Source organism: Kryptolebias marmoratus, linkage group LG24 (genome assembly GCF_001649575.2).
Source record: "Kryptolebias marmoratus isolate JLee-2015 linkage group LG24, ASM164957v2, whole genome shotgun sequence".
Taxonomy (NCBI): domain Eukaryota; kingdom Metazoa; phylum Chordata; class Actinopteri; order Cyprinodontiformes; family Rivulidae; genus Kryptolebias; species Kryptolebias marmoratus.
The window spans coordinates 21,233,773-21,245,824 of record NC_051453.1 but is presented as its reverse complement, the minus strand read 5'-3'; the positions used below and the strand labels follow the sequence as shown (position 1 = coordinate 21,245,824).

Genomic DNA, 12,052 nt, shown 5'->3' with positions numbered 1-12,052 from the left:
TACATAAAATACATGAAAAGAGTGGAAATTTCTTCGTCTTTTTTTTTTTTAAAGCTGCCACTGTTAGACTTAATGTGTTGGTCTTCAACTTAGTGCTCGGGAAGTCTAGCTCCTTGGAAATAAAAATAATTGAGACATAGCTTACGATTTCAGCACAGTTGTTAATTCATTAATTGACTTTTTAAAATCAAATGATCAAACTACATTAATGAGCCAAATGGATGGCAACTCAATTACGTATGTGTTGCTGTTTGTTCAGTAAATAAAACACAATGTTAATATCAAAATAAAAGTATTATATAAATAATGTTTAAAAAGTTTGAAAGCAGTGATTTTGCAAAAACTCACTGACATACGGCCCCTTGTGGGGCGGCATTGAATCAATACATATTGTTGTCCAGCAGGGGGCGACATCTGCCGTTTTATTACCGGTCTGTAATTCATAAAGCTGACGAAGAAGAAGCGAGCTGTTAAACTGACTGAGCTACTAAAACATCGTAAACTCTGTAGTTTATGTACAGATATCTTGTAATTTAGTTTCAACCATACTATAGTCGTGGCGTGAGCACGTTATTGCAGGCCTTGAGCAAAATTCAGACTCGATGAAACACGACTTGGTTTTTAAAAGATGACGTTTCCACGAGCTCCTTATTGTTAGCACAGAAGCTATCTCAGTAGCTGGTGTTTTGTTTGTATGTTTGATGGGTTAACCTTATGACGACTGCTTAATCCAACATCACTTAATGGCACTCCGCAGCTACATGTGTCTATTTTAGTATAGGTTAAATCGAGTAAATAAAAAAGAAACCAACTTTGTTTAGCGGCTGGCAGCACTGCAGAGTGTTTTGCCTGGAGCAGTGGTTCACAGAGCTGCGCTGCTCATATTGTGGTCACGGAATGATTCATCTGTTTGTTTGATGGGGCTTCTGAGGATCATGATGCCGCCCAGGATCCAGCTTTTGGCCGTTCTGGCTTTCGGAGTGGCCATGCTCCTGATAGAGAACCAGATTCAGAGACTGGACGAGTCCAGAGCCAAACTCGGTAAGTAAGGAAAACTACCTTTGTAAACACACAGTTTCTGATGCTCAAATTATAGATTAAAAGAGGGTTTTGTTAAACTTGTGCGAACAATTTTACCAATAATTTGAAATGCCTGGGGAACAAAAAATAGATAAGTAGCTTTTCTTTAGAAAACAGCCTTCACATACTTCACTGACTGAGGCAGATCTGTAGCTGGAACAAACAGATCTTTGCTTTTCATTAAAGCAGATGAAGAACTTCTTGTGACAGCCCACTCAGGCAGGTGAAATTCTCATAAGGAATGATGGGTTTTGAATTAACACGAGAAATTATTCTTGCAGATAAACACATTCATCAACACGTCATTCAGACATAAAAAGGCTTCTCATTTGTGGCAATCAGAACCATGATATTGCAGTGGGCAAAAGCTTCTTTTAACCTTTACATGTTTTCATCAATTAAAAATGACAGTGGATATGTTCCTCTCAGTGCTGTCTCAGCGGCAGTCTTGGCTCCAACCTCTGAATTTGTGATTTTCCTACCTGGCAGCGCCATCACCTAAAAAAAGAAATAAATCTTTTTTTCCTGGCTAGTTGGTTGAAATAATGGGAATCTTCATTGACCTGAAATATGAAAAATGCCCAGAAGTTAATTTGTCATCTAGTTTTTACCTTCATATTTAAAGAATTAGCTGTGAGATAGTTCTGTATCCACTCTGGCCTGCGAACACCTCGGGATCCTCCAGGAGGAGCTGGAGACTGTCGCAACCCGACCACAGATAAGCGGGAGAAGATGTCTGGATGAATAGTTTTGAACTTTTGCCCAAACGAAAGCTGCTTGATTTTCCTGAAAACACAAAAATGACTTTCCAACAACCTAACAAACTGTTAGCTAATGTTTTCATCTACCTACCTGAGATACCACCATGTACCTGTGCCTTGAAACCCCTTTGGGCCATGTCAAGTTGCAGTTATGCATTTGAAAATCACTCCAGACTACACAGGGATCACTCTGTGCTTAGTTATTTCCATGACCTTGACAGGATTGTGGTTGTAGCCTAGGCATTAGGTCAGGCCAGTCGTGCTTCAAAGTCAAATTCTGGTCAATAAAGTCACACAGGTGCACACAGGCCCCATTTCATGGGTACAATACTCCTGCTGCTTCTTCACTTACCCACACTCCCCCCAGGACCCTGATACTGTGCAGCCATGATGACAGAACCCCTACAATCTACTTACACAGGTTTTGTTCATGCTCAAAACTATTGTGGACCTATCACACTTTTTGAGAAGCCCACTGAATTTCTAATATGGACCTGAAGATTTCACCAAGACCCTGCAAAGACAGTTAGAAAAATATCCAACAGAAGCAACAAGTCCAGTAGATCTTTGCGAGTGTCTTTTTGCACCATAGGAAGGAAATAAAATGTTTCTGATGTGATTCAAATGATTATGCAGATCAGCCTTTGGGTTTGATTTCCATTTATTTAGGAGTTTGGAAACGTGGATTCTTTCCTGATTGATATTATTAAGTGCTCAATTGTTGATAACTGTTACAGAAAATCTGCAGTAAAGTTCAAAACAAACAGTGGTGGTGTGGCAAAAGGTAAAAACCTGGTGCTCACCCTGCTAATTCAACAAAATGAGAAGCTTTACATCACCTTGGGCTGCACCTACATTGCATCTGAGGTGCCTCTAAATAATGTTAAAATAAAATTGCAAACATCCCAGATAGACCTAACACATAGTTTCATGCCTCACCAGTGCTATTTATACAGTATGTAGGAGTCTTTAGCTTGTTAATAAGGAAGGGGAAAAGAAAAACATAACCTCATTTTCTTTTACTTGTCATTTCTGTACAGTCATGATGGATCAAAAGACTGGTTGTTAGTTCTTATGGGAAGAAAAATTCTTTGAAATATATTACAGACCAAAAGGAGGAGATGAACTAACAAATTATTCATTTGCTGTATGTACACACACGCCAAGACTGGATGCTTAGTAATCCTGTTAAAACAAACAAATATTAAATTTAAAACAAATTAAAACATTATATTGAAAGGTAAATATTTCTTCATTTTACCTGTCATAGTTTCGTAAAGCTGAAAGCTCTGTGGAAAGGCTGTGCATATACGCTGTGATAACTATAAACAAGCATGTTTTTAAGTTCTTACAAGTAAATAACGGGATCCATATTTCATAATATTGGTACAATTCTCCTGCCAACTCTGAAGAGCCAATCAGGCAGCAGAATGCGACGGTCAGTATAAAATCTACAGGCCCACTCCTGTAATTGGCTTTAATTAACCCTGCAGTGGAGAAAACACTTTTAATTAAGCCTTCTGTCAATATTCTTATCAAAAGCCTAATTACATGTCTGAAAGCTGTTTCGTTTTTAGAAACAGTGTTGTTTTTGTTAATTAATGTCTGCTAGTAAATCTACTCTGGCCTTATGTTGCATTTGTGTGGGAGGAACAACTCCCATGTTGGTGACTGCCAGCGTTCACTTCTTCTTACTGCTCAAGATGGCAGCCGATGTTGCACTGCACTCATTTCAGCTGTTTTGTAAATTAATAAACATAAAGAGAAGGGTTAAAGGTGGCCACTGGGGAGGCTTATCCAGCCTGCATTTTCTATGAATTGGGCCTGTAAAGTTTCAAACTTTTAATAAATTGTTCCCAGTTCAGTACAGGAATAAATAAATGAGCTTGGCAAAACTTTTTTTTTTTTTTCTGAGAATAGTAGATGAAATAAATAACAAACTGGCCATAATTACCAGAAACATGGCTAATCAATGACTGGGACCTGGAGCTGTTTGCTCAGAAAATGTTGTCCCTTGAGCAAATTCTGTTATAATCTCTGATATGTATGTTAGCTTTGTTAGCTGGATTGTGTGAAGTTAGGAAAAACCTCTTCCAGTGTGAAGGCAACTATGACACTTCTGCACTCTCAGTTCTCACCAAATAGTCCTAAGTGTGTACAAGTGCTCTTTGCTGATGAGTTAATATTATGACTTACTATTCATCCTTTGCCAGCTTAAAACAGAGCCTCAGCTCACTCTTTGATCTGTTGTACCTCAAGGTTGCAGTTTAGATGTGTTATAGTTATAGTCTGCCAAAAAGCTTGCAGGCATTTTCCAGGACTTTCAGGGGTTCTGTCTCTTTTCACTCTGTGGCTCTGCAAAGATGAGTTTGTCTTTTACCTGCTTTTGGTTGTCCACACATCCCCCAATGGAACCAGGCACATTCTCCCACAATGTGTGTAAGTCAACATTGTGGAACCAGCAGTGTCACAGCAGTTCTATAGATGAAAATGGAGCACTGCATGTTGCACACTACACTTCACACCAACTCACCTCTGTGACAACCTCTGTTGCTGGCTCAGAAATGTGTCTTTGTTGTGTGAACAAAGCTTTTATTTTCACTACAAGCACAAGTTGCTAAGCAAAGTTCAAGGGAAACAGTTCACCCCTAATATTTTATTTCAGGACAACATTTTAGATTTTGTGCCACTTTAGTTACTGAAATAGGTGCAATGTTGGTTCCATTAGTAGGTTATGTCAGTAGGTGGCGTAGTTGAACCATTTAGTGGAATTTGATCTTATTCGACAATAAGAAACTTAATTCTACCATATTAATATGAAGAGTAGTCTAAGGCTACATTCACACTGTAGGCAAATGTGTCCCAATTCCAATTTTTTTTTCCCCTATGCAACACATATCAGATTTTTTTCATGGCAGTCTGAACGTTACAAATCAGATTTTTTTCATATCTGACCCAGGTCTTTTCCATATGTGGTACTGAATCAGATTCATATGCTGTGTTTTTTAAAGCGACCACAGTGTGAATGTTCATGTCGCATTTTATCCAACTTTAACGTCAGATAAAAGATCGGAGGTCCCTCACGTCAAAGTCCCACCACCCTTGGCTCCAACTCTGCATCCGCACATGGTTCTGCACAGAGGTAGCTCCAGAAAAGGTCATTGTTAACATTTGCGCTCTTTTTCTTCTCCGTCTTCTTTTACCTTTTCCCATTTGGATGGACTGGACTGGACAGCAACTTCAAAATCAATACATATATGCTCACACTCGCAGCATCCATACTAACTTCTGTAAAGTCAACCTGCAGGGTGTCACATCAAATCTTCTTTTGCTCATGTGGGTCATTTCGGTAACTTGAGACTGGTCACACTAGAGTCTGATGGAGGTCACATTCAAAATGTAATATGAATGACCATGTGAAAAGACACAAATAAACCAGTAGGAGTAGCAAGGCTGCCCGTTTTTTTATAATCGCATTAAACTCAGCATGTTCTGATACCATTAGATAGATCTTTTAAGGACAAATCCAACACAATTTGAATTTTTTAAAATTGGCCTACTGGTTACCAATTTATTGTCAAAAAATGATCATCAGATCCGTTTAAATTAATGCAGTTCTTAAATAGGCAGCAATAGAAAGTACTGTGTTTAACTTTGTGGAACTTCTGTTTGCACAGCCAATCAAGCTGAGGAATCGCTCTGATTGGCTGAAAAATTTCCTATTATTCCTTCGTGGATAACACACAAGCAAAGCAGTCTAAAGTGCTAGCTCCTGCTCGGCTCTTTGCCAACGTCTATCATAAAATGTTGTATTTCATCCTAGTTGAGAAATAATGAATGAATTAGCTTGATCATTGCATGACCAAGTTAGCTATAGTTCTACCGTGCATTGTTTATTTAACGGATTAAGAACATGTAGAGGATGAATGGGTCGTGAACAGGTGGCCTTGCTAGCAGGAGGTACCATAGACCACGTTCATGTTCTGAATGCAGGTGTCTTGTTCTTTTTGGCTGCTCACTTCTGCAGGGGTTGCCACAGCAAGCAAACTCACATAATAGATCTGGATGCACTTCCCGCTTAAACCTGTAGCCTCGGGATTACAAGACCGCGGCACTGACCACTAAGCCTGCATAGCCACCATGCCGAATGCAGTCTACGTCCTTTAATTGTTGAGTTGACTTTTGATATATGAGGACATGAACTTAAACATGACGGACACCTTCAAATGCCAAAAGAGGTGCTGCTAGGTTTGTGTTTGACTGGAATTAAATGTCTATAAAGCATTATATAAACATCCAGCTTACTTTTCTGCCACAATAGCAACTTGAATATGTAGGTAAGCAGTGTTGGAGTCTTTTCACAGAACCCTTAAAACAAAGCAAATTGGTCTTAAGCATCAACAAACATTCACTGTAACTGAAACACAGAAAAGCCAAACTACCAACGCATATTAAATAACAAAAACTTGTAGCTACATTAGTTCAGTTTAGAAACCTACACAAAGATTTGATCCCTAACTCACCCGAAATGTTCAACATTATCAGGCAAGTGATGCAAGACGTGTTTAATGTCTCCCTCAGAACGCACCATTGCCATGCACGAGGTGGCTGAAGTGGAGCTGCGTCACAGTGAAGATGGTGGGGGACGGGAGCCAGCACCTCTGGCTGAAAATGATGACATGGTCATCATCTACAACCGAGTTCCCAAGACAGCCAGCACATCCTTCACTAACATCGCCTACGACCTCTGTGGCAAGAACCGTTTCCACGTCCTGCACATCAACACGACCAAAAACAACCCTGTCATGTCTTTACAGGACCAGGTAGGACCTTAAGTGTGAACCACGCAAACTTTCTACCCAAATAGTTCTGCAGCTTTCCTGAGGGAGATTCCGAAATTCTTCTTTGTCGGATAAATATTAGTGTAGGACGTTTTCTGTGTGGAGTTTATGTTGAATATTGTTTTCATGTTGACTTCCTGTTGTGGGTGGAGCTTTGCGCAGGTGATACTGTTTTTCTAATAAAAGGCCACAGGTTGCTCTGGTGACCACTGCACTCAGGCCGAACGTATCTTGAGGCTCTGTGGATTGATTTTCCTCCGTCTCTCCTTGGCATTTCCAGCCCTTTACTAATGGCAGCGTCTACAGTTTAGTTTTAAACATCTGTAAGGTGTAAGGTAAGTCCAGCTGATTATTTTGTTACACCTAAGGGCTTTATTCTGAAGCATGTTCAACAAAACTAGGCTTTCGTTTTAAAGCCTTGTTTGGCAAAACTTAAAAATTTACTAAGATGAAATGCCTTGCATTCCTTGAAGGTATGCATATCAGACATTATTGACTCTAACTGCTAATAACAAGGTTTTAAGCAAAGATGTGCATTTCTCTGAGTATGTGTTGTAAATGACTCAGCTACTACCACATCAAATCTGGGCTGCATATCTGTAACATTGACTGACTTATTAGCTGTAAATTTGGGTGACGCAAAAAGTTTATCAGTTGTAGATGAACACCCAATGATTGTTTTCTAGTTCCATTAAAATCCATCAGTGATATTTTGCTAACAGACAGATAAAATTAGCTCCAAATCTTAATGGTAAACTTTTAATTTGGTTTCAAGTGGTGAGTTTAAGTTGGTCTTGTCTCTCTGCTGCTACCACACCAAACTTTAGCTCAGTCGTTGTAAAATGCTTGTGCTTAGCTGTTTTGGCCATCTTGAACGGGCATAACTTAAAAATATTTATCAGTTGTAAATGTATATTTTATAACAATATCATATTTGCCAGCCGTCTCGCATTGGGGGGGACAGTTCCACATTTAACCCCCCCGTCCCTTGTCCCGCATCACCCTGTGCGGGACAGCCAAAAGTCCCGCATTTGGCCCTGGCCTTGCTGGCAGCCTGTAGCAGAGGCGAGTGAGAGTCACGACACGTGCACTGCTGCGAGCCGTTAATTTTTGTGTTCTGCTCCGTCGGACTGCCAAAATGGTAACGTTTTTTCTTATCTTTACGTACCTTTAATACGTACCGTACGTGTGTGAGAGAGGGTGTCTGTGTGAAGAACGCTGATGAGATACAAAATTTGTGTGTATTTCTGGGAGTGGGTTTTTTGCATGATGTTTTAAAGACATGATCAGCTGATGAATAGATAAGCTGTGTCTGGTAAAACTTTTTATATACAACTGTATATATTTGGGCAGACAGACTTAAACACAGATAATGTAATACTTAAAATGGGAGTGTGTGTGTGGGTGGTTGGGCGGGGGATACAGTGGTGCCCACTTCATGCTATGTTGTCCTACATTGACATTCCCAAATGCTGGCAAATATGCAATATATCAATAAAATCCAGCCAGTAGGTTACCAGTTATATTACTAACAGACAGATAAATGAACACAGACATAGGCAAAGGTTTCATCACCCTTTTGCCTTCAGCAGCAAGCAATAAATATGGGTACTATGATTGTGTTTCTGATACTTTCTTCTTTAGCCTGTGTGTGAATTCATATGAAAAAGGGGTGTTTAATTGAACGCCTTTTTTTGCTCAAAATACATCAATCAATCAAAACAAGTTATTGGGATATAACTCTGCTCGCCCTAAGATTTCATTTTAAGAGCCGTTTCAGGGTTTCTGCAGGGCGATAAAAAGCATTGAAATTTAAGGTCTTTATAAATAACATTAAAGAGCATCAAAACCATAATAACTGTGAAAATACACAATTTTTTAGTTTTTGATTTGAATTTTTATACTTCTAACACACTTTCTATATCATTAAATGATTGGGTGTTAATGTAATTCAAACTCATCAAGGTTTTTAGTGAAAGCTGTGTTAGAAAACAGCAAATGTTACTGTGGACTTCAGTTCAGAATATCTCAACACAGCTCATTTACGTACGATCTTAGTGCCGACTTTCGCTTTAATGCTCTCCACTGCTCAATTTCCTGAGTTATTGTCGCGATGTACATTAGCAGAACCATTTTAGTTATTGTTTCTGGCTGGTTGGTGTGCAGTTGTCAGAAGATCACACAGAGGGAAAACGTGAAAATATCACAAGCAAAGACAAAACGGGTAAATGCAAATTTCACCCTAAGTGAATGGAAGATTTAAGACGTAAGGGCGTGGCTGCAGCCTGTCGATGGTCAGGATGGCAGAATGTGTAACATTAAAAGGAAAAAAAAAAAGCTTGGGACAATAAGTGTCAATAGGTTCTTTCACGGAACACTTCAAACCGGAACTTCTGGCCGCCTCTGTGTGATTTCTGATTGGACCAAGGGGGGGTTGAGGACAACTCACCCCTGATTCGCCTTTGTGCCATGAAGCGAGGTAGCAACCGCCGAAACAATCATCATGTCTCTGCGGCTCAGTGATGAGGTGATCTGTGTGACCACCCCTAGTTTGAAAACCACTGGTTTAAGGGGTTCAGCCAAGTCGAAGTGGTTTTCTGAGTAAAGGTTTTAAACAATAGCTTACCTGTTGTTTACAGCTTCATGAATGACCCTTTTGAAAAATAGTTTCCTCCAACTGGACTGACGAGATTTAGTCTGAACGCAGCTCAGACCAAAGTGAATTGCTGCCACCTTGAAACAGCTCCCATTTCCCAAATTTAATAGTGGTTAATTCAAAATTTTACAACCATATCAGTTTGGTATTACACAATGTGTAGGGCCTTATGATTTCTGCGATGTGGAAAACGCGGACGGAATCATGGAATTTAGCAAATAAAATGGAATCCAGTACAAAACGCAGAATCTCACGGAACTCGCTCATTTGGGTGAGACATAGTAGTATGTGAGGTATTTTGTTAACTGCTAACTCCTGTATTTGCCATTACCAGGTTACGCGGGGCGTGCTCTTTTCTCCATAGACAAGAAAAAGTAGGTCATCCATGGCGAAGAGGCACACAGAAACTCTGAAGTCTTCCAAAACGTTAAAAAATTGCAAAACTTTGCACAAAGTATACGTTTTTAATGAATCTGGAGAGCACCTTTTCTGCAAATTTTGTCAGCGCACAATCGACTGGACACGTAAGAATATGTGATGACCACTTACAGTCAAAGAGTCGCATCAGAAACAGGGAGAAGTTAGCTAGCGTGAGCCAGAAATGCCCACCATTCAACTACATCAGTACAAGCGAGATGTTCTGCTGAACCACAGCAATTTGTCTTATTTGTGAAAGTGAAATCACACTCTTTAAATTTTGTGGCTATTCATTTGTCACATATTTTTCAGTCACTTTATAATTACTTACTTTTCAGGTTAATGAATATGGTTAGAATGGAAATGTGGAATTTGGGAAAAAATAAAACTGATTTCATAGGGCCCTAAATTTGGCTGAAGTATGGTACCCCTGCTGTAAGTGACCCAGGCTTCACTGTGCTACAGCTAGGCGCTGCTATTTGCACTTGCAAATAAGCATAGAGTTTTAAGTAAACATCTGTGTAATGCAAGATTTATAGCACTGTAAACAGCCCAAACTACTGGGAAAATGTTAAGACTTGAACTGTTTTAAGACAACAGCAAAGTTATAAAATCATTTCCAAACAATTCAAAGTCTGTCATTTTACACAAAGAAGAACAGTTAGAGAAAAATTAGAAAATAAACACGGTGTGAAACTCCAGGCCTCACAGCTCCACTGTCCTGAAAGTTTTAGCTTTTTCTGCTCCAACACACCTGATTCAAATGGTTTAATCACCTCCTCACCAAATCATCAAGTTCTCCAGAAGCACGTCCACAAGTAATTAATTTAAACCAGGTGTTTTAAAACAAGAACACATCTAAAACATGCAGGACGGCGGCCCCCGAGGAACAGAGTTCGACACCTGTGCTCTAAAACAAAACTTCCAGCATGGCTTAAAAGTTGTACCTACACAAACCATAAAACAAGGGTTTTGCAACTTTTGACCAAATTTCCACCAGGGGTTTGTTACTTTGTTTCAAGTCGAAGAAGCATTCAAAAAGTTCTTCTCTGCTTTTCTTGGCACATTGCTCTGGGTTTTTTTGGCCCGTTACCAGCACGTGTGAATCAGCGGACTGTGTCACTCCACGTTACTTTCTTCTGTAAGTGTTTTGTTGTAATCTGGTTTCATCTCCTCAGCGTATTTGTTTCCACACTTGACATGATAAAAGCTGATGATATTTGCTGCCTGCTACACTGAGCTGTGGTCACACAGCGTAAATGCCCCAAAGCAAAACTATTGTTACGTCTGGCTGCCAGTGCCAAGGTAATATCCTGTCTGCCATCTCACAATAGCCCCACAGTCACCTCATGCACCCCGTGAACATAATCAAACACAGATGAGGGTCTGCAGTCGCATCATACCCAACAACTGAGTTTTCTTACATTTGTTTCCAGAAAACAGCTAAAACTAGCTATTTTCTAAAAAAAAAAAAAAAAAAAACCTCATGCTCTTTCTTAACTCTCTGTTTTAGCTGATCAAGGCATGAACTCGCTTGTAGAACTCCTTGATTTCAGCTTTGCTGTGCTTTCCTGCAGCTCCACAATAAACTGCCTTTATCTTCGTGTGCAGGTGCGCTTTGTTCGGAACGTCACCACGTGGAGAGAGATGAAGCCTGGCTTTTACCATGGCCACGTAGCTTATCTGGACTTCTCAAAGTAAGGCCCTTCATTTCCTGTAATACCATTAATATCCAGATTAGTTACACACAGTTAGCAGAGCAGATAAAGGAAGGTCATGTATTGATTGCCACCTTCTGCTTTAGTGTTGATTAGTAGCATTGTTGTCCTTATCTCCTCTGACACTATCAACCCAGCGATCACAGGTAATTATTCTAATGGTCTAAGTGTTTCTCATAGAGAGGGAGCTACTATTGGCTCGCTTCTCCTTGATCCTTCCACCCGCTCATGAAGAAGCACAATAAATATTATGTGATTCACTGCGTAAACACGTCGGCATAATGCTGCAGCTGAGACTTGATCACCTGCATCTCATCATAAAAACAAACCATTTACAGAATCTTTTACTATTTATATTTTTTTGTTATGCATAATAGGGCTGCAACAACGAATCAATAAAATTCGATAATTAAAAGCGTTGGCAACAAAATTCATTATCGATATGTGTCGCGCAATTTATGCGTCACTAACGTTGTCGCGGAAACGGTGACGTCACCCGCAGCGCGTTTGCTGAACAAACTCCGTCCCAAATATAAATCATTGCTCCGTCCGCTCCGTTAAAAAAAAAAAAAAAAAAAA

General features: G+C 39.8%; 1 protein-coding gene across 1 annotated transcript in view; it reads left to right on the top strand.

Moving 5' to 3' along the window:
* Nucleotides 1–439: 439 nt before the first annotated feature.
* hs2st1b (heparan sulfate 2-O-sulfotransferase 1b) overlaps nucleotides 440–12,052 on the top strand; it is a gene marked incomplete in the record, with an annotated part of 17,529 nt that continues 5,916 nt past the window's right edge. Inside the window, 3 exon segments of the mRNA XM_025007839.2 lie at nucleotides 440–1,041; nucleotides 6,423–6,664; nucleotides 11,367–11,452. Coding sequence (XP_024863607.1) covers nucleotides 918–1,041; nucleotides 6,423–6,664; nucleotides 11,367–11,452 — 452 coding nt within the window.